At 41.9% G+C, this 25,638-nt stretch overlaps 1 protein-coding gene across 2 annotated transcripts in view; it reads left to right on the top strand.

Moving 5' to 3' along the window:
- CUL2 (cullin 2) overlaps positions 1 to 25,638 on the top strand; it is a 173,426-nt gene that overhangs the window by 56,645 nt on the left and 91,143 nt on the right. For both annotated transcript variants that reach the window (XM_082257514.1, XM_082257513.1), the window contains exon 3: positions 18,963 to 19,065. In XM_082257514.1, coding sequence (XP_082113640.1) covers positions 18,963 to 19,065 — 103 coding nt within the window. The remainder of the gene's footprint in view (positions 1 to 18,962; positions 19,066 to 25,638) is intronic.

Genomic DNA, 25,638 nt, shown 5'->3' with positions numbered 1-25,638 from the left:
ATAAACACATGTATACATATAAAGTGCTGAGTGCTATTGATAACCACGTGTGTGATTGCGTGCTAAACAAAGTTTGGCGCCAGTGGGTGTACCACCAATTGCACCGTTGCTTACCGCACTCTTAGGATGGTGGCTCAGCACTCCCTGGTCACTGTTGCAGGGTTCACACGATGAGCAAAACACATACGACGGTTGCAGGCGGACAAACTGTAGGGGGCCTCCAATTATAGAGATCCTGCTGTTGCAGGGTTCACACAATGAGCATAACACATATGACGGTTGCTGGCGGACAGACTGTAGGCGGGCCTCCAATACTGGAGATCCTACTTAAGCTGTATACAGCAGGTTTCTGTGTCTGTGATCAGACACAGAAACCTGCTGTATACAGCTTAAGTAGGATCTCCAGTATTGGAGGCCCGCCTACAGTCTGTCTGCCAGCAACCGTCATATGTGTTATGCTCATTGTGTGAACCCTGCAACAGCAGGATCTCTATAATTGGAGGCCCCCTACAGTTTGTCCGCCTGCAACCGTCGTATGTGTTTTGCTCATCGTGTGAACCCTGCAACAGTGACCAGGGAGTGCTGAGCCACCATCCTAAGAGTGCGGTAAGCAACGGTGCAATTGGTGGTACACCCACTGGCGCCAAACTTTGTTTAGCACGCAATCACTCACGTGGTTATCAATAGCACTCAGCACTTTATATGTATACATGTGTTTATATGGTACACTGAGCACAGCCCATGCGAATATATAAAAGGTTTACAGCACGCAGCACTTTGGTTTAAGCACTATATGCACTTTTATATGTTTTATATGAATTATACAGTGTATGGAATTGCACAGACACAATATTTATGTGGTAGCGCCGGTCCCAACATCACTTGCACCTTTTACTGTGTGTGTGTGTGTGTGTATTTACTGAATGTTCTTAGTTTAAAAAAAAAAAAAATGAATGAACACACCCATCACATCTAACAACTGTAAGCTGCAATATATTTCATTTTTTTTTTTTTTTATCCTTTTAAAGTGTTACTAAACCCAGGAGCCTACATTCTCTATATCTGGTCCCCCACAGTGCACAGAGCATGGAAATGTTTTAGTAAATATAAGCTGCTAAATACCTTTTCTTATCAGCAGTATAGAGCAGTCTTGTGACTTCTATCAGTGTCTGGCCGAGCACTCATTAAAGCTTGTAGGAGGAGTTTTCATTCTCCTCTGACTGTCCTCTGTGGCTGCAGGACCCCTGATCCTCCTGCTTGATAGTGCGGATTTGGCCCTGTGCTGATCACATGCACCCTCCTAAGAAAAAAGGAAAACCCTCTAGCAAAACATACCAAACTGAGCACGTGCAGAGTGACTCCAAAGGCTCTGTCTTATGAGGAGATGGTTTGGGGACAGTGGAAGGAGAGGATCAGAGAAGACCGGATCAAACAGCTTTTTTACACAATGTGGAGGATTAACCCTTTAGGTTCTGCAGTGAGTATAGCAAGCATGCTTTACTGCATATACAGACTGATTTTACTAGCAAAAAATTTGGGGGAGCATATCCATGTATTTCTAAAGCTGGTGCAGCTATGAACCAAAAGACATGTGTATTAAAAAAGAATAGCGCACACATGCAAAAGAAATTATTACCAAATTTTCAAGACAATCCATAAATAAAAATGGGGATTTGGTCCCACCATATGGCCTGATTTTACTGTTGCGGGTTTAGTAACACTTTAACTTCCATACAGTTTTCGAATACAGGCATGCAAGAAATATTCATAGATGAAAAACAATAGCAGAAGCACCTACCTTTCCTGGCTTTCTAGATTCCTATTTGATCTAAAATTATATGTATACTTCAAAAAGAGGTTAGTTAAAATTGGTGTGGTCATCCACAGTCTCCGAAGAAGAGCACTGTTCGGTGGTTGTACAAGGTTCAAGTATCAAGCAACAATCCTGTTGTTGCGATTCCAGGGAGCTCTTTAACCTGTACAGATCACTTTTCAACGTTTTATAGCTCTGATGCTTTTGAATTAAACTAATTAGTGAAAATAGGTTGCTACTATTAGGGAGGCTGGCATGACCTAAAGCTGCCTTGTGATATGGATGTTCCTTTGTACATTTATGCAGCACTGGAATGTTTGTGTTGCATTCTGATGACAAGTATGAGGTCATCTACTGCCGCTTGTAGCTGGATTCATTTTCAGTGCTAGGCTCTTGGAGTCATGCTCTTTGGCCCTCTGTGAATGTCATAGTTGCAGATTTGTTAGATTTGTATTTACCTTATACTATGTCCTGCCCTCCCCCACTGTAAAATGTAACCTTATAAGGAGTTGCATGCCATGTGAAAGCTCATTGCTGTAAGTCAGGGGTCTCCCAGCTTTTTAGTACGAGGGTATTGTATTTTTTACATTTGCAAGCTGAAAAGAAATCAATCTTTATAAATAAAATTTAAATGAATATGTTTTTTTGGAGCTTTTTCAGTAATCAACATGATCTGATTCAGAACAATAAAGAAAGAACTTCATGCATTTGTTACTCTTAAAAAAAAAATAAAAAATATTGATCATGTTCCCTTAAAGCATGTTATACAGCACGGTGCTTGTGCTGTGTCATTTGGCCCCTTCTATCACCTAAAAAACCTGGCTGATCCTGCCAGTTTCTGCCCTCCCCTCTGTACACTGACCATGGTTTATCATGGCTGCTGAGCCCTGACACGGTGGTCAGTGTACGTGCCTCTGTCGTCCACAGCTTTACTCTCTGCTCTCCTGTGTATTCCTCTGTCCAACACCCCCCCCCCCCCCCCGCCTGTCCGCTCCGTGTCACGGCCCGCCTGCCCATCCGCCCTCTGCTGCTCAAATAACTATTAATATGTGTTACAATAATGTTTGTCTCCTAAGCCTGTGTGCCCCTGTCTCTGTGTGTTTTGTAAAACAAGTGCTGTATATACCTGATTTCAGTGTGATGTTCGGCGATCACGTGACTGGCTGGCTCTCTCTCCCTCTCCTCCCGAGTGAAGTTTGCAGGGGAATCTTGGCCCCGCCCACCTGCAGCTTTCAGATGGGGAGAGTAGGGAGCCAGCCAGTCATGTGATTGCCGAGAAGCACAATGAAATCGGTTATATACAGCATTTTATTTTTTTATAAAACACAGAGACCGAGGCACACAGGCTTAGGAGACAAACCGGATTATACGAAGTCCTGCAAGTGGTTTAACAACCACTTTTAGTGAAGCAACGCAAAGACATTTCAAGTAAATTTGAGCCATTAACGACTTAACTTTCGGAAGATTTAGCCCCCCCCCCCCATTTCATGACCAGCCCATTTTTTGCCATACGTCACTGCGTTACTTTAACTGTGTGGTCATGCGACCCTGCCCACAAATAAAATGTATGTCCTTTCTCCCCCACGAATAGCTTTCTTTTGGTGGTATTTGATCACCTTTTATTATTTGATCACCTCTATTATTTGATCAACAAAAAAAACAAAAGCAAAAAAAAAAAAAAACATTTTTTACTTTAAGCTATAATACCTATCCAGTAAAAAAATGGAAGAAATCAAATGTCTTCATCAATTTAGGCCAATATGTATTCTGCTACATATTTTTCGTAAAAAAAAAAAATCTCAAGGCCTCTTTCACACTGCAGCTTGAAAAAGCTCAGTATAGCTTTTGTCTTTTTACTGAGCTAAAATACAGCTCATTAATTGTAATGTGCCTATGCACACAGGTGCGTAAATGAGCGCAGTGCATTCTTCAGTAAAAACAAAATGGAAAAATCAGCATTTTTGGTCAGTCATTTATGCCTCGTGTCTATTTTACATATTGTGCTGAACTAGAATGCGAGCAAATACACACAACTGAAAAAAAAGTAGTGAAAAGGTAGATGCTTAACCACTTAAGCCCCGGAGGATTTGGCTGCTAAACGACCAGAGGGCATTTTGCGATTCGGCACTGCGTGACTTTAACGGACAATTGCGCGGTCGTGCGACGCTGTACCGAAACGAATTTGGCGTCCTTTTTTTCCCACAAACAGAGCTTTCTTTTGGTGGTATTTGATCACCTGTGCGATTTTTTGATCACGCGCTATAAACAAAAAAAGAGCGTAAATTTTGCAAAAATAGCAATATTTTTCCCTTTTTTTTATATGAAATTCCCCCAAAAAAAAATGTAAAAATCAAAATTTTTTAATATTTTCGGCCAATTTGTTTTATGCTACCTATGTTTGGTAAAAAAAATCGCAAAAAGCGTATTTTGATTGGTTTGCGCAAAAGTTATTGCGTTTACTAACAAAGGGAAAGATTTTTGTCATTTTTGTTGTTTTTTTTTTTAACGCGTAATGGCGGCGATCTGCGATTTTTTTTGCGGTACTGCGACATTGCGGCGGACAGATCGGACCCTTGACTGACATTTTTGACACTTTTGGGGTTACCAGTGACATTTCTACAGTAATCAGTGCTATACATATGCACTGTTACTGTAAAAATGCACTGGTAGTGAAGGGGTTAACTTTATTTGAGAGGGAGGGGCTGTGTGTGTCCCTAGGGGCGTGATTCTAACTGTGATTGGCTGTGGCTTCAACTGTATGAGGAGTGATCAATGGATCTACATAGTAGATCCATGTGATCAGCTCTCATACAGAGAGGAGAATGACAGGCAGCTTGTTTACACAAGCTGCCTGACTATCTCCCTCTCCCCCGCCGATCGCAGAGTGGCCGGCGGCGATCGGGTCCGCCGGTCACGCGCGCGGGGGGGTCCGTGACCACGCGGGAGCGGGAGCGCGCCTCCGGCGGCGCGCGCTCGCTCCCTAAACCCTCACAGGCGAGCGACGTAGACCTACGTCACTTTGCCTGTGAGGGGCTGACCGCCCACGTAGATAGTCGTGCGGCGGTCGGCAAGTGGTTAAACAAGAGTATCTTGTGTGAGAGGCCTAAGCGTGTATTGATTGTTTTGAGCAAAAGTTAGAACGTCTACAAACTATGGGATATATTTATTTATTTATTTTTACTAGTAATGGCGGCAATCAGCGACTTATAGCAGGACTGCGATATTGCGGCGAACATTCTGACACTGACAGACACTTTTTAGGGACCAGTGACACTAATGCAGTGTTCAGTGCAAAAAAAATGCACTGTCACTGTACTAATGACACTGGCTGGGAAGGGTTCAACATCAAGGGTGCTCAAGGGGTTAACTGTGTGCCTAGCCACAGTTAACCCCTTGAGCTTGTGGCAGGTGCTTTTACTGGGGAAAGGCATGGATCCATGTCCCTGCTTTGTGGCAACACAGGATCTATGCCTTCCCTACTGACAAAATGGCAATCTGCATTGTTTACATTGGCAGATTGAACCCGATTGGCGGGTGCTGGCGCAGAGGTGCCACTCTGTAGCAGTAAAACTGTTATAGTGCGGACCTTATGTGGGTTAATAAATGTTGAATGTAAGTAAATTGGATGCACCTTTTCACCTTCAGAGTTTCCTTTACATGAAGGTCCCCAGAAGAACTCCAACAATCATCACTGTCCCCATCAGAGCCCTTATATTCATCAGACACCACCTTACATCAGAGCCCTCTGTGCATCAGTGTATCCATCAGATTCCCGCTACCTTTTTAATTAGGTTTAGAGAACGATGAAGCAACAGAATGGAAACAGAGAGGCAAAGCAGGTCAGGAGGGTGGAAGCTCTTTTCTCCTGTAAATGTTGGGGCAAGCACATCATTGGTTGTTAGGATGCTGGCAGTCCTAGCAACCAAGGATACATTGCAGCAGTGGTAACTTGCATTGTGCAGAGACTGTGCACATCAGCTAAGGGACTTATAAAATCTTGTGGTGGGCTGCATGTGGCTTAATTGCTATAGTTTGGAGACAAGTCATGGGATTGTCATCTGATCAGTTTATAATGCAGTGACGTGGCCTAACTGAGGTCATCCCAAAAGAAAACATGGAATTCTAAAGGAAGCAAAGACCTATTTATTCTGATCGAAAATTAAAAGTAGAAGGCAGAGGAAGCATATTTGTTATAGGAGTTTGACAGGTCATGTGACTATGGGGATCATGGGTCTCCTTTTTATGCTTTTTTTTTTTTTTTTTGGAGTGGCAAGTACAAGGAAGTTTGGTGTCAGAGGAAGTCATGTGAAATTGCCCTGGGGATCCTCTTTACTCTTCATGTGAAATAATCTGACATATTTGGGCAATTTTGAACCTGATCTACTATCAAGTTGTGTGTTCTTCAGTGTGAGCCTTTTTATTCGTGGGATTTATGACCTTTCTATTAATTGAGCTGGTCATGGAACATTTTTGGTGATGGCCCATTGTATTGGTGGTGGATGCACTGATTCATTTGACCTTTCAGTGAAGAATGAAATCATCACATAGACTTTGAGTTACCAGTGCACATTTTGTTCACTTTAACCACCTGCCGTGTAGACAAGTGGGGTGGCTCTGGGACGTCGTCGTATGACATCGTCCAAATCTCGCTGCGCGAGACCGACACGGCGCATTCCCGATCTCGGTAAAGAGTTGATGATGCGTGTCTCTCCCCATATGATCAGCTATTTCCAATCACAGCTGATCACATGTAAACAAGGAAATGCCAGTTATTGGCTTTCCTCACCTCACACTGACAATGCAGCATTCCCTCACAGTGGAGACCTGTACTGATAATCAGTGCAACCCCTACAGTAATGCCAGTCAGTGCCCATCAGTGTTGAATTTCAGTTCCACCTATCGGTACCTCCTCATCAGTTCCCATCAGTGCAGCCTCATCAGCGCACATCAGTGAAGGAGAAAAACTACCTGTTTACAAAATCTTCTAACCGAAACGAAGAAAAACCTTTTTTTTTTTTAGCAAAAAAAAAAAAACCCAGTGATGATTAAATACCACCAAAAGCTCTATTTGACTCAAAAAATGATAAAAATGTAATTGGGTCCAGCGTTGCATGGCCGCGCAGGTGTCATTTAAAGTGTGACAGCGCAGAAATCTGAAAATTGGCCTGGGCAGGAAGGGGGTGAAAGTGCCCAGTATTGAAGCTGTTAATGTTTTGTATTTTTTAATTTAAATTTGTTTTTTTTGTTTTTTTTTACATTACATCTCGCTATTCATTGCACCATCATCACTGTGTTTAGCTCTTACTCTGTTCTCTCCTATGTTAGCATGTTTCTTGTTAGAACACTAAACTGATTGGCTCTTCATGTTGCTTTTTCCTTTTTACACTCCAGTTCTGCTATACAGGAACTGCTTGCAATTAAAAATCTATCTTTGTTTTGCTCCATTCCACACAAAAATGTCAGGCGATTTCGGCCAGTTCAATAAAAACCATCTGACATTTGGCCCATGTGTATGGCAGCCGGTCCGACAGAAGCCGGCCGAGCATGCTGGTAAACCCGCAGCTGACTGGCTCCCGATCACGCTCCCAGCCAATGGCTGAGAGCACTGACCAAAGTCTTCTGGAGGGTAGGGGGATCGCTCCCCTCTCAGAACACAATAGCTCAGCAGGGGAGACCGCTGTACTAAGATCACATCATTAGTACAGCAGCTCCGACCTTCTCTGACTTTTTTTTTTTTTTTTCTTTTATTCCTCCCGCTGAACTGAATGAAAAAAAATCTTAGTGTTGCAAGTTGAAGGGAAGGACCTCCAAGGTGATATTCTCTGAAATATTGCCTGTGCCATGCACAACACAGGAAAAGACGGGGGGAGATTAGGGAACTAAATGCATGGCTAAATACCTGGTGTAAGGAGGGATTTGTGTTTATAGAGCACTGGGCTCACGTTTCATTGGTGTGCAATCTATATGCTAAAGATGGTTTGCACCTAAATGGAAGGGGGTCTGTTGTGCTGGGGAGAGGTTTTTGGGAAGGCTGGAGGAGTATTTTAAACTAGGATTGAGGGGGGAGGGTGAATTTGATTATAATGGGTCAGCCCCTATTGGTGGGTGGAATGGGGAAAGAGGGGAGGGGGAGAGTTATGGCAGAGGATAGGACGGTTCCCATGTTACAAACAACAATTAGAAATTGTACTATTTGTACCAAAATAAAAAATATGCAAAATAAGTCTGCAAAATGTGACAATGAATTAAAGTGTTTGTTCACCAATGCCAGAAGTCTGCCAAGCAAAATAGGCGAGCTGGCAGCTCTGGTGCATGATGAGAACTATGACTTAATTGATATTGCTGAATCTTGGCTTCATTCTTCACATGACTGGGCTATTGATATTCCTGGCAGGTGGAGGACAAGGTAAAACGGAGGGGTGGTGGTGTCTGTCTCTATGTGAGAAGTTTTCTCAAAGTGAGTCTGAAAAAGGACCTAGTTGATGGAGAGTATGATGAGTCTGAAGCAGTATGGGTGGAAATGTACATGGGTGTGCGTAATACAAAGATTATCAGTGGAGTTTATTATAGATCTCCAGGTATTAATGAGGAGGTGGAGACTTGGCTCCTTGCACAGATAGAAAGGGCTTCAAGGTCTGGGAAAGTGCTAATAATGGGGGAATTTAACCACCCAGATATTGACTGGAGTAATGGCACTGCTAACAGTTAAAGGGCAACAATATATAAACCTATTACAAGATGATTTTATGGTACAGTTTGAGGCCCCCACTAGAAATGATGCTCTGTTGGACCTGGTAATCTCAAACCATGCAGAGCTTATTAATAATGTTCATATAAAAGAACATCTGGGTAGCAGTGACCATAATATGATTTCATTTAATGTTAGCTGTAAGCAATAAACGCAGACAGGAAATATAAAAACACTTAACTTTAAGAGAGCAAATTTTCCAAGGATGTGGCTCACGGCCAAAGTTAAAGCTATAAATAATAAGAAAAGAGCTTTTAAAAAATATAAAAATGAATGAACACTATAATTTTTTAATTGTTATAAAGAATATAACAGAATATGTAAAAAGGAAATCACAGATTGCACAAGATTGGACAAACCCCAAAAAAGTCTTCAAATACATTAAGAGTGAAAAGGTCAGGTCTGAGCATGTAGGCCCTTTCCAAAATAATCAGGAGTGGGTGACTGGGGACAAAGAGGCAAATTAATTTCTTTCTTCAGCCCTGTGTATACAAAGGAGCGTGGGGGAGTTCATGACCATAATGAGGATGGTATTGACACAGCCCCAAATGATCCACAATGGCTCAAAAGTGACATGGTCCAGAAATATTTAGACAGAATAAGGGTGGATAAAGCGCCTGGACCAGTGGCATATACCCTTGCATCCTAAAAGAATTAAGCGCTGTAATTTCAAAGCCTTTGTTTCTAATTTTTAGGGACTCGTTAAGGACTGGAATAGTACCACTGGATTGGCGTAGGCCAATATGGTGCCTATATTTAAAAAGGGATCAAAGCCTTTGTCAAGTAACTATAGACTTGCTAGTTTAACTTCTATTGTGGGGAAGATACTGGTTACTTTATTTAAAGACCACATAGATGAGTTCTTGCTAGAAAAAAATATTTTAAGCAACAGACAGCTTGGATTCATAAAAGACAGAAGTTGTCAAACAAACAGGATTTCTTTTTATGAGGAGGTAAGTAAAACCTTGGACAGAGGGTGGCTGGGGATGTAGTATACTTGGATTTTGCAAAAGCCTTGGACACAGTTCTCCACTCACAGCTAATGTGTAAGGTAAGGTCTACAGGCTTGGAAAGATCAGTTTGTAAATGGATAGAACATTTGCTAAAAGATAGAATTCAGAGAGTAGTGGTTAATGATTCTTACTCTGAATGGTCTAAGGTTATCAGTGGTGTACCCAAAGGTTCAGTGCTGGGACACTTACTTTTTAATATCTTTATAAATGATCTAGGGTCTGGGATTAAAAGTACCATCTCAGTCTTTGTAGATTACTCCAAGCTTTGCAGTGAAATAACTTCCTTACAGGATATCTCTAACTTACAAGCCAACCTCAATGCACTGATTTCATTGGGCAACTGTGTGGCAAATGAGGTTTCTTGTAATAAGAGGCATGGACTCCAGAGAGTGATATTTTGCCCCTGTACAAATCATTTGTAAGACCTCATCTGGAATATGCAGTTCAGTTTTGGGCACCAGTTCTCAAGGATATCGGGAAACTGGAGAAAGTGCAGAGAAGGGCTACCAAACTGATAAGAGGCATGCAGGAGCTCAGCTATGAGGAAAGATTTAGAGGAACTGAATTTATTCTCTCTTTAGAAGAGGAGATTAACGGGGATATGATCAACATGTATAAATACATAAAGGATCCATATAGTGAACTTGGTGTTGAGTTATTAACTTTAAGGTCAACACAGAGGACAAGGGGGCACTCTTTACGTCTAGAGGAATTTGAGATTTCGTCTCCAAATGCGGAAAGGTTTCTTCACCAGAAGAGCTGTGATGACCATGGATGCCAGCCTGATGGGCTGGAGTACTGGACACTCTATGTGCCCAGGGGACGTGGTCATCGGAGGAATCCTCCTTGCCAATTAAATGTTCTGGAGCTCAGTGCGATTAAACTTTGCCTGCTCCATTGGGCGACTCAGTTGCACGGTCGCCCGGTTCGGGTTGAAACCGACAATGCTGTGGCTTACATCAATCACCAAGGGGGCACCAAGAGTGCCCAGGCGGCCAAGGAAGTGGCCGAGATTCTGTATTGGGCCGAGGCGAACGTTCTAGCTATCTCTGCTATTCACATTCCTGGAGTGGAGAACTGGCAGGCGGACTATCTGAGTCCTCAGTCCTTGGATCAGGGGGAATGGTCCCTGGAACCAGAGGTGTTTTGGCTCCTGTGTGTCCGGTGGGGGACTCCGGACGTGGATCTATTCGCATCTCATCTCAACAAAAAGGTGGAAAGGTTCATTGCCAGGGCTCAATACAGGTGTGGGAGGGTGGGGTGCTCAACCCCAGAGTCTGGTCAGACCGAATACATTCCAAACAAAAAAGGAGCTGGGGGGGCACACCCTGAACATGCATTTCTAAAGCTGGTGCAGCTATAGACCAAGAGAAAAAATAGCGCGCACATGCAAAAGAAATGACTATCAAATATAAAGGCAATCAATAAATAAAAATGGGGATTTAGTCCCACCATATGGCCATATCGTGCTCAAGCCCACCACTACGTCAAAGTACCCCATTGTCAGTGGGTCCTACACTAGCCATAAAAAGGAGAAATCCAGCTTTGCAAACCATTGGAGATACTTACTCCTTACTGGGAGAGATGTGCGACTGCACTATGAGGGACTCCTATATCTGCTAGCTAGTTTGGTTCTGGCCTTGTTGACACGTTGCCGTTATGTTGGTTGCGTCTCTTCCCACCCCTCATACCTGCACTGTTTTGGGACATCCCAATAGTGATGAAACTTGGAAGGGCTGCGTGTGTCAGAGGACGTAAGAGAAAATAGAATTTTTGTAAGAAATTACTGTAAAATTATTTTCTGAGTCCTCTGACAGACGCAGCCCTGCCCCTCTATTTTGGGGTTGGTTGTCTTTCTGTACTGCTTGCTACGAAACTGATTAGTAAGCTCAGTGTGTCTAGGGGTCATGTCTGGAGGGACAGCCCCTAAAGGTGTGTCTAGTGAAAGTTTTTTTTTTTATGAAGTTTCACTTCCTAGCCTGCTCCTGCAGAGGGCGCCATTAACCCAATAGTGATGAAACTTGGAAGAGCTGCGTCTGTCAGAGGACTCAGAGAAAATTATTTTTACGGTAAGTTCTTACAAAAATTTTCTTAATCGCCTAGGAGATAGTAGCGGTACACATGCAGTTCACACCCTCTTTCCCACAAAGCTCGCAACTATGCATTAACCTTGCAGTTATAATGCTATGAAATGGATACCCATCTAATAATTCAGTTTTTTACCCACTACAAATATACAGAAAGTAAAATTAGGGTGAAATCAGAACCTCCAGTGCCACTTCATCCGTGGAGAAATACTAGTGCTTGGACAAGGTTTCTCGCACATTAGTTCAGTCTTTCCGGGTGCGAGGGTTCAGCCAGGAGGGAAAGTTTCTGATGTATAGCTTTAGAAAAATATTTTCATTGTGTATTACCTGGCATTCTTGTAGACCTTTTCCTTCTGCAGTCATAGCGGATTTTATGGATGCTAAATGATCAAGCACATACAGTGCCTTGCGAAAGTATTCGGCCCCCTTGAACTTTGCGACCTTTTGCCACATTTCAGGCTTCAAATATAAAGATATAAAACTGAAATTTTTTGTGAAGAATCAACAAGTGGGACACAATCATGAAGTGGAACGAAATTTATTGGATATTTCAAACTTTGTTAACAAATAAAAAACTGAAAAATTGGGCGTGCAAAATTATTCAGCTCCTTTACTTTCAGTGCAGCAAACTCTCTCCAGGAGTTCAGTGAGGATCTCTGAATGATCCAATGTTGACCTAAATGACTAATGATGGTAAATAGCATCCACCTGTGTGTAATGAAGTCTCCGTATAAATGCACCTGCACTGTGATAGTCTCAGAGGTCCGTTTAAAGAGCAGAGAGCATCATGAAGAACAAGGAACACACCAGGCAGGTCCGATATACTGTTGTGGAGAAGTTTAATATTGAAATGGAAGGAGTATCAGACCACTGCAAATCTACGAATACCCGGCTGTCCCTCTAAACTTTCAGTTCATACAAGGAGAAGACTGATCAGAGATGCAGCCAAGAGGCCCATTATCACTCTGGATGAACTGCAGAGATCTACAGCTGAGGTGGGAGAATCTGTCCATAGGACAACAATCAGTCGTATACTGCACAAATCTGGCCTTAATGGAAGAGTGGCAAGAAGAAAGCCATTTCTTAAAGATATCCATAAAAAGTGTTGTTTAAAGTTTGCCACAAGCCACCTGGGAGACACACCAAACATGTGGAAGAAGGTGCTCTGGTCAGATGAAACCAAAATCAAACTTTTTGGCAACAATGCAAAATGTTATGTTTGGAGTAAAAGCAATGCAGCTCATCACCCTGAACACACCATCCCCACTGTCAAACATGGTGGTGGCAGCATCATGGTTTGGGCCTGCTTTTCATCAGCATGGACAGGGAAGATGATTAAAATTGATGGGAAGATGGATGGAGCCAAATACGGGAAGATGGATGGAGCCAAATACAGGACCATTCTGGAAGAAAACCTGATGGGAGTCTGCAAAAGACCTGAGACTGGGACGGAGATTTGTCTTCCAACAAGACAATACAAGACAATGATCCAAAACGTAAAGCAAAATCTACAATGGAATGGTTCACAGATAAACATATCCAGGTGTTAGAATGGCCAAGTCAAAGTCCAGACCTGAATCCAATTGAGAATCTGTGGAAAGAACTGAAAACTGCTGTTCACAAACGCTCTCCATCCAACCTCACTGAGCTCAAGCTGTTTTGCAAGGAGGAGTGTGCAAAAATTTCAGTCTCTCGATGTGCAAAACTGATAGACATACCCCAAGCGACTTACAGCTGTAATCGCCGCAAATGGTGGCGCTACAAAGTATTCACTTAAGGGGGCTGAATAATTTTTCACGCCCAATTTTTCAGTTTTTTTATTTGTTAACAAAGTTTGATATATCCATAAATTTCATTCCACTTCATGATTGTGTCCCACTTGTTGTTGGTTCTTCACAAAAATTTACAGTTTTATATCTATGTTTTGAAGCCTGAAATGTGGCAAAAGGTCGCAAAGTTTAAGGGGGCTGAATACTTACGCAAGGCACTGTATGTGTGGCCTTAACCAAATGCGTTAGTGGATAGACATCCCAATAACGTCCCTGGCTGGGCTCCAGCAACAGGCTTATCCTAGCTTCCCATCAGAATATCATTCCGTTCCTTCTTGGCCTTTGAGTGCCTCATGCTGGATAACTTCCCTTCTATGAGTGATCACAAATGATACAACTGCTACTTTGGCCTTGCTGTGGGAACAGTCAGTGTGTCGCTTGAATCTGCTGTTTCTAGTTGTATCTAAAGTATTTTCTGTAACTTTTTTTTAGTTTTTTTTTCTACCTTCCTTTTCTTGCTGCCCTATTCTTCTTTGACTTTCTGGTCACTTCAAACTATTTTTCTAAATTTTCTTGTGTTTGCAGTTAATGTGTCCATAAAGGAGCACCTATCTGCTTTAGGAATCTACCTAACCTGATTGTACATGGCAGCTGTTTTCAGCACAACAGCCCATGAGAGAAGCAGTGCATACAGGTATAGCAGAAAGCTAGATAGATAGATATAGAGATTATATATATATATATATATATATATATATATATATATATATATATATATATACACATACAATCTCACTTTCTGCTATTCCTATATAAATGCGTGTGTGTGTACACATCATTTTTATTTTATTTTTTTCCATATAATGTATATATGTACTGCTCAAAAAAGATTAAAGGAACACTTTTTAATCAAGAGTATAGCATCAAGTCAATTAAACTCCTGGGATATTGATCTGGTCAGTTAGCAGAGGGTTGTTCATTTTAGCTGCTTTGGTGTTAATGAAATTAACAGGTGCAGTAGATAGACAACAATTAGACACCCCCAAAACAGGAATGGTCCACCGACCTTTTTATTCCCTACTCCTTTTGGTAGCATGATGCGATACCTGGACCCTTCTAGAGGTTGCTCAGGTAGTCCAACTCCTCCAGGATGGCACATCAATACGTGCCATTGCCAGAAGGTTTGCTGTGTCTCCCAGCACATTCTCAAGGGCACGGAGGAAATTCCAGGAGTCAGTTACTCTAGGAGAGCTGGACAGTGCTGTAGCAGGACCAGCATCTGCTCCTTTGTGCAAGGAGGAACAGGATGAGCACTGCCAGAGCCCTACAATATTACCTGCAACAGGCCACTGGTGTTGAAACCGATTTCACGAGGGTGGCCTGATGGCCCAACGTCCTCTAGTGTACCCTGTGCTCACTGCCCAGGAGCTCGATTGGCATTTGCCATTGAACACCAGAATTTAGGTCGGACCATCCGACGCCACCACGATTACACCTCAGTCTGTTCAGGAGCTCATTGATGCCCAGGTCCAGATCTAGGAGGATCTCCTGGTGTGGACACACGCATACAAGCACGTGGGGGCTAAACGACTGAGTACCAATTTGAGGTGCTGAAAATAAATTTCTGATGTGTTTTCTAAGTGTTCCATTAATTTGTTTGAGCAGAGAGAGAGTGTGTGTGTGTGTAAATTTATTTTTACATTCTTTTTTTTTTTTCTCAGCCTACCCTTGGAATTTGAGAATATTGGAGATTCAAAATAAATTAGGAAGTTAAAAGAAATTGATCTTATGTTTGAGTTTACCCTAGCACTACAGAAACATAGTAGAACCCATGGAAGCCAGAAATTGTGGCTTCAGCTGTAGACCTCTTTTGGGTGCATAAAAAAGTTTCATATTAAAGTGGTTGTAAAGGCAGAAGGTTTTTATCCTAATGCATTCTATGCATTAAGAAAAAAAGCCTTCTGTGTGCAGCTGCCATCTCAGCACCCCCTAATACTTACCTGAGCCCCATCTCTATCCAGCGATGTTCACAAGTGCCTTTGCCATCCAGGACTCTCCCTTCTGATTGGCTGAGACACAGCAGCGGTGCCATTGGCTCCCACTGCTGTCAATCAAAGTTGGTTAGTCAATCAGGAGAGAGAAGGGACAAGGCTGAATGGACACTTGGAGCTGCAGCTCGGCTTAGAGCAAGCTGCTTGCTGTGGGGGCACTCGACAGGAGGGAGGGGCCAGAAGAGCCAAAGGGGGACCCAAGAAGAGGAGGATGTGGGCTGCCCTGTACAAAACCCCTGCACAGAGCAGGTAAGTATAACGTTTGTTATTTTTATTAAAAAAAAATTTGACTTTACAATCACTTTAAGCCCGTTCACATACAGGAAGAGGCATGAAATACCTTAGTTGCAGAAATTGTATTTTTGGGCTCAGACTTTAGACGTTCAGATAATCATTGATCATTACCTAGGCTTTAACACGGTTTTTGCTTTTAGTGTTGTTACTCGTCATCATGGACTCCAGAACACTGAAAAGTATTAAAACATTTAAAGCAGAGCTAGGCAACCTTTTGAGAGGTGGAGATCTGTGTGAACAACATGAAGGAAATCAAAGATCACGGAGGTTCTGCACCATTTTTTTATTTTTATTTTAAAGAAATTAACTAGCAAAGCCTAACTAATGCAGTCCATACATTGATCGAATTCGGAACTAATTTTCTTTCAAAAATCAGAAATTTCTTGCGCTCTGTGATCCGATGATGCCACCAATGATTTAGAAATTTCGACCAACTAAGCCTTCAATTTCACCTCATCCTGCTACAGAAAATAATTTTCATGGCTAGGAATCTTCTTTTCTTTCCAGGAGTTTTATTTTCTTGTACAAATGAGCATTTTTTTTAATTATATTTTTTTACATGATTTTCCCATCATTGATTAGAAAATCGTTAGATTTAAAAAAAATTTCCAACATGCCCGATCACTCAAATTCGATGACTGCACGAAAATCGGTCGTTCCAGCAGCCTAATAATGGTGCGCAATTTAAACGAAAATTCTTAAAACAAATTCTTTAAAAATGTGTCCAATGTATGGCCTGCCTTAGTAGTAAGAATGACTTAAAAAAAGTAAAAAAAATAATAAAATTTCACTGTAAAAATATGAATGTAACCCAAAAAGTAGACATTGAGTAATGGACGGCGAGTGGACGGTGACCGTCAGTAGAGCAGTGGACTTTGTCAGTATTTTTTTAATTATATTTACAATTATTTTTTTTACAACTTCACAAACTCCGTTCACTCACTGAGTTCATTCATAACTGAAGCATAGTAAACAGCACTGATCACTCACTGTGTTCATTCAGAAACGTAAGGGGACAGATAAATGACGTTTACTGGCCCCTTCCCCTGCTCTCCATCCTAAAAGGACCTGCGGGAGGAACCAAGGGAGCCCACAGGGAAAACCAGGAAGCAGAAGGAAGAGTAACCTGGACAGGAGAGGCAATGGGGGCGACATATACTGCAACTGATCCCCTGTAATTTCCTCCTGCAGCTGCTTAAAGATGGTAGAAGGCAGAGGAGAAGAGTCTACTTTCAGCGGCGGCCACTGCTCCTGTCACCTGCTTGAGATGAGTGTGTAGATTGTGATTGATGGGTTGGACTCCCGATTCAAAGCATTTAACAAAATCAAGGGAACAGTATGGTAGTAGCATTCTCCGAAAGCTCTCTCCTCCTGAATCTCTGGTGTTTATCCAGGTACAGGGGAACACATGACAAATCTTTAGCCTTTCATCAGACCACAGCATTGCAAGCCCTTTGTAATTATCAACATTTGAAACGTTAGTGGTTACACACATCTTGTTGGTAAGCCGCCAGTGGTGGCAAAAAGTAGATACTATATGAGATAAAAAATTAGGGCAATTGGCGCTGCCTTTGGTAATGGACTAGGGTGTAAACAGTAATAGATAAAACTGATGTATAAATACACCGTAGTGTATATGTAAAAATTGTGGTCAATATGTTATCAGTGCAACAAATAAATATATAAAACCAACATATGATATATAAATAGTAAAACACAGTGACTAGTGTGTATCAATATCCCGGTGGTAAGGTGCAATCAAGGTGACCACGTGTATATAAGAATTAAAGGTATGATCAAGCAATAAAATATATATATAGTGCACTGTAAAATTGGTACAATACAAGGGTATAAATAGATAAAACAAAGTATGGTGGCAGTGACAAGCGAAAGTGCAATGAGGTGCACTAAAATTATAGAAAGTGGTCTAGGCGCTCAGAGAAATTAAAGTGACAATAGAAAAATAGAGTGCAATAAAGTGCACGAAAGTGAATAATGCATATAATGGGGTGATTGGCCAAAAAAAAATCCTTATAGCCAGTAATGCAGTGGTGGTGTGTAGATAACCGGATTAGTCCATAACCAAATGGATATACAGGTGACTTTGTGGATAAATCTTAGGGTGACCCCGTGGTTGGTAACTAGTGAGGTGCTAGGTTACCCCTAAGGTAAATATCCTACTAACCAGATATACCCACCCCACACAGGGGTATAGAGCGGGTATGAGGTGCAAGCGAAGGTCACTCTGTAGGCTCCTATCTGCCTTCTGTGATGGGGGGGATGTCGGGGGTCGTTCCTGGGGGTCCGTGGTATGTAGGCGTCCCAGAAGGAGTTCAGAATCCTATGGTCATCTACTTTGGGAGCGGTAATATATCCAATGGTCCGTAGGTGGGCTTCGGCCAATCGGTAATGTGTAAGGGCAGGAGGGTCATATAGGGCAGAAAAGAAGGCTAATTGGGCCCAGACAGCTTGGATTCATGTTCGTAAAAATGCCAGGCTTCCTTTTGGCAGTCTCTCTTCACTTTCTTGTGTTCAGCTGCAAGACTCAGCCTCCAGATAGCTCTATCAAAATGTTTCCAAAAAGTAGATGCTATATGGCTACTGAACTGCTTCCCTCCTAGTTGCTGCTAGTCCGAGTTTGTTTTGCAAAGTGGAGTATGTTAGAGGTGGAATTTCCTGAATTTGTCTGCTATTAAATATAGAGTTGTAAAGCCACATTTCTCAGCTCTTGACATGTAGGGGTTCATTTACTAAAACTGGAGAGTGCAAAATCTGGGGCAGCTCTGCACAAAAACAATCAGTTTCCAGGTTTTTTTTGTCAATGCTTAATTGAACAAGCTGAAGTTAGAAGTTGATTGGTTTCTATGCACAGCTACACCATATTTTGCACTTTCCAGTTTTAGTAAATCAACCACATAAAGTTATTTTATCTGTTATCTTGTCAAAAGTGTTAGAATTTAAATCTTCTAAGTATAATGTCCAATCAGTCTCTATTAGTATAATAAATATATAAGTAGCGTATAGGAAAGAAGAGACATAAGCACCCTATATAACATGATGAGATGGGAAGACAAGCATTTTTCTTGAATACCGTAACCCATAGCAACCAATCCTAATCAATTCTGGACTGACTTTTTTTGTTTTAACAGTCTGTTTTTCAGTTTGCATCCTTAACATGTATATCTAGAGATATTTATGCACTCTGTGTTGCCTATCCAGAACCACTTGGGGAGAGACTATATTCAGAAACAAAAACCTTTCTGGAAAATCATGTTCTACAGCAACACGCGGTAAGGTCTTGCATGTGAAAACTGTGAATCTATAGCACTGATATCATCATATGTAAATATACAACAGCATAATTGGAAGCAAAAACTGTATTTTGTCTGAAAAGCATGTGAGTATTTGTCTGAAAAGCATGTGATGATTCCACGATGTTTGTTCACTACTTTTATTTTACGCTTCTATGCAAGCATAGAAACTACAGCTATTCTATCACCCATAGTTATAAAAGCAGCTTTTGCAGCAGAACACTCTTCCTACCAATCCATTAAAGTGGATGTAAACCCTCTCCTATACCCAGTGAAGTGAACCGCCTCAGATGATACACAGAGATTAAATAAATCTCCCTACATATGTTTTACATGTACAGTATCTCACAAAAGTGAGTACACTCCTGAAATTTTTGTAAATATTTTATTATAGCTTTTCATGTGACAACACTGAAGAAATGACACTTTGCTACAATGTAAAGTAGTGAGTGTACAGCTTGTATAACAGTGTAAATTTGCTGTCCCCTTAAAATAACTCCACACACAGCCATTAATATGTAAACCGCTGGCAACAAAAGTGAGTACACCACGTAAGTGACAATGTCCAAATTGGGCCCAATTAGCCATTTCCCTCCCCGTTGTCATGTGACTCATTAGTGTTACAAGGTCTCAGGTGTGTTAAATTTGGTGTTATCACTCACTCTCTCATACTGGTCACTGGAAGTTCAGCATGGCACCTCGTGGCAAAGAACTCTCTAAAGATCTGAAAAAAAGGGTTGTTGCTCTTCATAAAGATGGCCTAGGTTATACGAAGATTGCCAAGACCCTGAAACTGAGCTGCAGCCAAGACCATACAGTGGTTTAACAGGACAGGTTTTACTCAGAACAGGCCTCGCCATGGTCGACCAAAGAAGTTGAGTGCATGTGCTCAGCATCATATCCAGAGGTTTTCTTTGGGAAATAGACGTATGAGTGCTGCCAGCATTGCTGCAGAGGTTCAAGGGGTGGGGAGCAGTCTGTCAGTGCTCAGACCATACGCCGCACACTGCATCAAATTGGTCTGCATGACTCTCGTCCCAGAAGGAAGCCTCTTCTAAAGATGATGCACAAGAAAGCCCACAAACAGTATGCTGAAGACAAGCAGACTAAGGACATGGTTTACTGGAACCATGTCCTGTGGTCCGATGAGACCAAGGTAAACTTATTTGGTTCAGATAGTGTCATGCATGCGTGGCTGCAAACCAGGTGAGGAGTACAAAGACAAGTGTGTCTTGCCTACAGTCAAGCATGGTGGTGGGAGTGTCATGGTCTGGGGCTGCATAAGTGCTGCCGGCCCTGGGAGCTACAGTTCATTGAGGGAACCATGAATGCCAACATGTACTGTGATATTGAAGTAGAGCATGATCCCCTCCCTTCGGAGACTGGGCCGCAGGGCAGTATTCCAACATAAGGACCACAAACACACCTCCAAGACGGCCACTGCCTTGCTAAAGAAGCTGAGGGTAAAGGTGATGGACTGGCCAAGCATGTCTCCAGACCTAAAGCCCATTGAGCATCTGTGGGGCATCTTTAGACAAAACGTAGAGGAGTGCAAGGTCTCTATCAACCACCAGCTCTGTGATGTGGTCATGGAGGAGTGGACAAGGACTCCAGTGGCAACCTGTGAAGCTCTGGTGAACTCCATGCCCAAGAGGGTTAAGGCAGTGCTGGAAAATATTGGTGGCCACACAAAATATTGACACTTTGGGTCCAATTTGGACATTTCCACTTAGGGGTGTACTCACTTTTGTTGCCAGCGGTTTAGACATTAATTACTGCTTGTTCAGTTATTTTGAGAGGACAGCAAATTTACACTGTTCTACAAGCTGTACACTCACTACTTTACATTGTAGTAAAGTGTCATTTTTTCAGTGTTGTCACATGAAAGGATATAATAAAATATTTACAATAATGTGAGGGTGTACGCAATTTTGTGAGATACTGTATATCTGCTGTTTTGTAGCTCTATATACTGTTTGGAAAGTATACATTGTGTTAGATTTTTTTCTTCCTGTTTTCTGCTGAGGGATTGTAGTCTTGGCATACACTGTGTGACAGCTGATTGGTTTTTTACATCTCTGGTTCTTTAACGGTATGATGTCTGCTTATGAATTATCAAGTCCATGACCCTTATTACTGTACAAAAATTCCCCAACACACTTTCCAGATAGTCGGCACAAAAATCCTACTTACTTGTCCGAACATGTCTGGCTAAAAACAGTTTTTGTTTTTTTCATTTTGGATAGAGCAATGGAGGGTTATAACTCTGTCAGAGTTTTTGTCACCATCTTTGTGCCATTGCTAAGATTTTCCCTTTACTTCCTGTCCTATAGACAAACAAGCAGTGAATGGAAATCCCTACAAATTAATGAAAATTCCTTGGGGACCCGCAGGTCACCAGAACTTGTATCCCTTTTGGAAGATTTCCCCTCTTACTTTTCTAGGGACCTGAAAACCCAAAACTTTGGATTTTCTTTCACTTTCAATGATAATGGTTAACAGGACAAATAGAGAGGGTGAATCTCCCCAACGGGGGGCTCATATGGCAATAAAAACCGACAGGGGTTCTAATCCCTCTCCACGCTATCCAAAACTAAAAACAAAATTATACGTTTTTGCCTTTAGTTACACTTTAACTTAAACAATATCAGTTCCCAATGATGGAACAGATATATAGCAAAGCATCTCTCTCTCCTACAACAAAAAAGCAGAAGCTCAACTTAGCTCAAAGCACCTGAAGGGCAGCGCTTTTCAACCTTTTTTCAGTCAAGGCACCCTTTAAAAATTATGGACACCCCATTCTAAAATGTAAAAACTATTCTAATCATTTTACATCATGTAGCAACATTCACACAAGCAGGACACCCAACGTTAGAGGTGATTTAGTGCCGGTTCACACTTATGCGATGCGGGAAGGCTGCGAATTCGCAGCCTGTTCCCGCATCGCACACGCACCCCCGGCAGTTCACACTGCCATATGCGATACGCTGGGGGTGTCAATGTAATCTTAACGACACCCTCAGTTTGATCGCATATCGCAGTGCGATCGTGCAGTTCGCACAGGATCGGATCGCACAAGTGTGAACCGCTGTGCGATCCGATCCTGATGCGGCAGCAAAAATGCCTCCTGTGCGTGTTTGCTGTGGGTGCGATGCGAATTTAGCCATACAAACTGTATGGCTAAACTCGCACCGCACAGCTGATCGCATGTAATGTCGGAGCAGTGCGCTCCTATATTACATGCGAACCCCGCACAAGCACAAGTGTGAACCGGGGCTTATTCTTACAAAGCAAATACACTTTTGCAAACTGGTACTGACTAGTATTCCAATGTTTCTCTTCTCCCTCTGTTTTTCTCCATCACTCAGCTAATTTGACCCCAATGCTGATGGAGAGGGGCAGGGGAGGGTCAAACAAGGATGCTATGCAGGCGACTGACATCCTCCATATCAACTGATGATGCCATTGGTTGTTAGGATGGCAGCTTAAAGGTTGTAATGGTGCATAATGAAAACCTGTATCTTTAGGTATCTAAAAAGGCAGGCTTCATCCACAGGCCAGCTTGTAAACAATTTTTGAGCAATTTTTAGGCATTTTGCCAAGGCACGCCTAAAAAAAAAACCTTAAGGCACTCCAGGCTGGGCACCCTGGTAAAAAAAAAAGGCTGCTCTTGGGTGTCTCTGCACTGTATGCAGCAAAGTAACAATGGCAGCTGCTAATATCCATTCAAGGCCTCCTGAGGATTTCTGCATCAAGAATCAGTTGATTCTTGCTGCTGGAATGAACAGATTATGTGATCAGAAGTGGCCGCTCAGCCCATTCAAACGAATGGAGGGCTGACCGTGACCACCGCTGTTTGCATGTAGCCACACACAGATCAGTAAGGTAAGCTTAGGGACATCTGTCCAAGCCTGGACGCAGGAATTCGGCGGCCGCAGCTACCTGGCTATGTGTGAAAGAAGAGGCCTAAAACCAGCAAAAAATGCAAAGATGCACACGGGCATAGCAATATAAAGAGCAATAAAGAAGTTCCCCAACACTTTGCAGCTAGTCGGCACAAGAAAAGCGGTGTAAATACAGAAGCATTTGTTCCATACATTTGGAAATACATGTTAAACCACACTGCCCCATCAAGGCACATCTGTGATGCGCAGTCTCTAACTCAATTATCTTAGTTACCATCTATGGGACATACAGTATATAGCAATGCATAAAATGAGGTCCATCCACATGCCATGGCTCAATGGAAGAAGTCTCTAATTTTGTGTATGGATTTTTATAAAGCATTCAAAAGGAACATAAAGACTCCAACATCAGGACGACTTCCATAACGACTTCAAGCAGCTGCAAACCTCAAGAGATGTAGGAAATGTATGGAAAATTCAGCCTACTGCCATCCACCCAGAAGTGTAAAATATTTTTTTTAGACATGGAGCGTAGAATATGCTATAGCCATTGTCTCAAAATAACAGCCAGTCAACTAGGATTTATTGAAGGATGGTTAAGTAATGGCAATCTATATATTTCATTGAGTACAGTTTTCCCTGAAGAATCAGGTTAGCCATTTTACATTTTTAATTTAATAGCAGTTACCAAAAAAAATCTTGCCAGTACATTCAGTAATGCAATCAGAGCTTTGAAAAATGTCATTCTAAAGTACTTATTTTTAACATTCGTTCTTAGAATAAATGGAATTCCTGAACGTTAACCCTTATTCATTGTTTTATTGACCCCAATAATGAATCTTACGAACATTCTGAAATTGATTTTGTTCATACAAGAATCTTCCAGTGTATGCCTAGTATAATTCCTGAGCCTTCTTTTTATTAAAATGAAAACGCTAGCAAAAGTTTTTTCAAATAAGTGAGTCGCATTTTTATCATTTGGTCTATCACATTGGATTTTTTCTAACTTTTTACTAGAACCTCTTCTGGGATTATTCAGGTGGGATCTTTCTTATTTAATCATCAGGCATCTGTAGTTTGGTGTTTGCTATTGACGTGTGGTTTCATCATGCCAATATAAATGGAGTTCTCGAAGTTCCTCAGAAGGAAGTTGTGGATGCATCTGGCAAGACTTTACATATATCACCAAATGATTTAAAATTAATCCTTTCCTTGGAAAGATAATCATTCTAGAATTGGCGTGTATCCTTAACCACTTTACCACCAGAGGATTTTGCTGTCTTACGTCCAGGCCACTTTTTGCGATTCGGTACTGTGCGACGTTACATGACAATTGCGCGGTCATGCAACGCCGTACCCAAACGAAATTTACATCCTTTTTTTCTTACAAACCGAGCTTTCTTTTGGTGGTATTTGATCACCTGTGCGTTTTTTTTTTTTTTTTTTTTTACTTTTTGTGCTATAAACAAAAAAAGAGCGTACATTGTTTTTTATGAAATGCCCCCCAAAAAAATTTAAAAATCTAAATTTTTTTTTACATTTTTGGCCAATTTGTTTTCAGCTACCTATGTTTGGTAAAAAAAAATCACAATAAGCGTAGTTTGATTGGTTTGTGCAAAAGTTATTGCGTTTACTAACTAAGGGAAAGATTTCTGTCATTTTTGGTGTTTTTTTTTTTTTTAACGAGTAATGGCAGCGATCTGCGATTTTTTTTTTTTTTTTTTTTTTTTTTTTTTTTTTTGCGGGACTGCGACATTTTGGCGTACAGATCGGACCCTTGACTGACATTTTTGACACTTTTGGGGGTACCAGTGACATTACTACAGTAATCAGTGCTATACATATGCACTGTTACTGTAAAAATGACACTGGCAGGGAAGGGGTTAATTTTATTGGAGAGGGAGGGGTTAATGTATGCCTGGTGCTTACTAACGTGTGTGGGGGGAGGTGACTGAGTGACACAGGGACAGATCGCAGTTTCAGCTATGCTGAACCCTGCAATCTGTCCCTGTCTGTCACTTAGGAGATCCGCCCGCTTTGTTTACACAAGCGGGCGGATCTCCAGACTCGATTCCCCGACGATCGGGGAAGAGCGGCGGTGATCACCTCCTCTCCTCCTCCCCTGGCCCGACTCCCGCTGTGACTGAATACAGTGGGAGCGAGCCTCCGGCGCCCACAAGGGGAGGAGTCCAGCGACATAGGTCTACGTCGCTGGACGGGAACAAGCCACTTTGCCGCAGTACAGTCAATGTGACTGGTCGGCAAGTGGTTAACTGCAAAATTTTTATTTCCAGATGTTTGGTAACTTTTCCACCAGTTGGAGTCAAAGTGCATTAATCTACAATCGGAAATAGATTGCACCAATTTACCTGCATGAGTGGTGTAAAGGCATTTGCTGCCCAAAAAGAACATTTAGATCAAGAATACAGTTTTCCATTGAACATCTAGGCAAAGACCAGGCCTTCTGGAACAATTTTTTCAAACAATGTTCTGAACACTGATGGATTAAAGATAGAGTTGGACACATTAACAGTAGACGTGTTTGCCACAAACTGAAATATTTCAGGAGAAGAACTGCATAACAACTGTGAAACATAGGGGTGGGAATGTTATGGGCTTGCTTTGCTGCTTTAGTCATCAAATCCAC

This window comes from Pelophylax lessonae, assembly GCF_965119305.1.
Source record: "Pelophylax lessonae genome assembly, chromosome: 5".
Classification (NCBI taxonomy): domain Eukaryota; kingdom Metazoa; phylum Chordata; class Amphibia; order Anura; family Ranidae; genus Pelophylax; species Pelophylax lessonae.
This window is presented reverse-complemented; position numbering and strand designations above follow the sequence as displayed.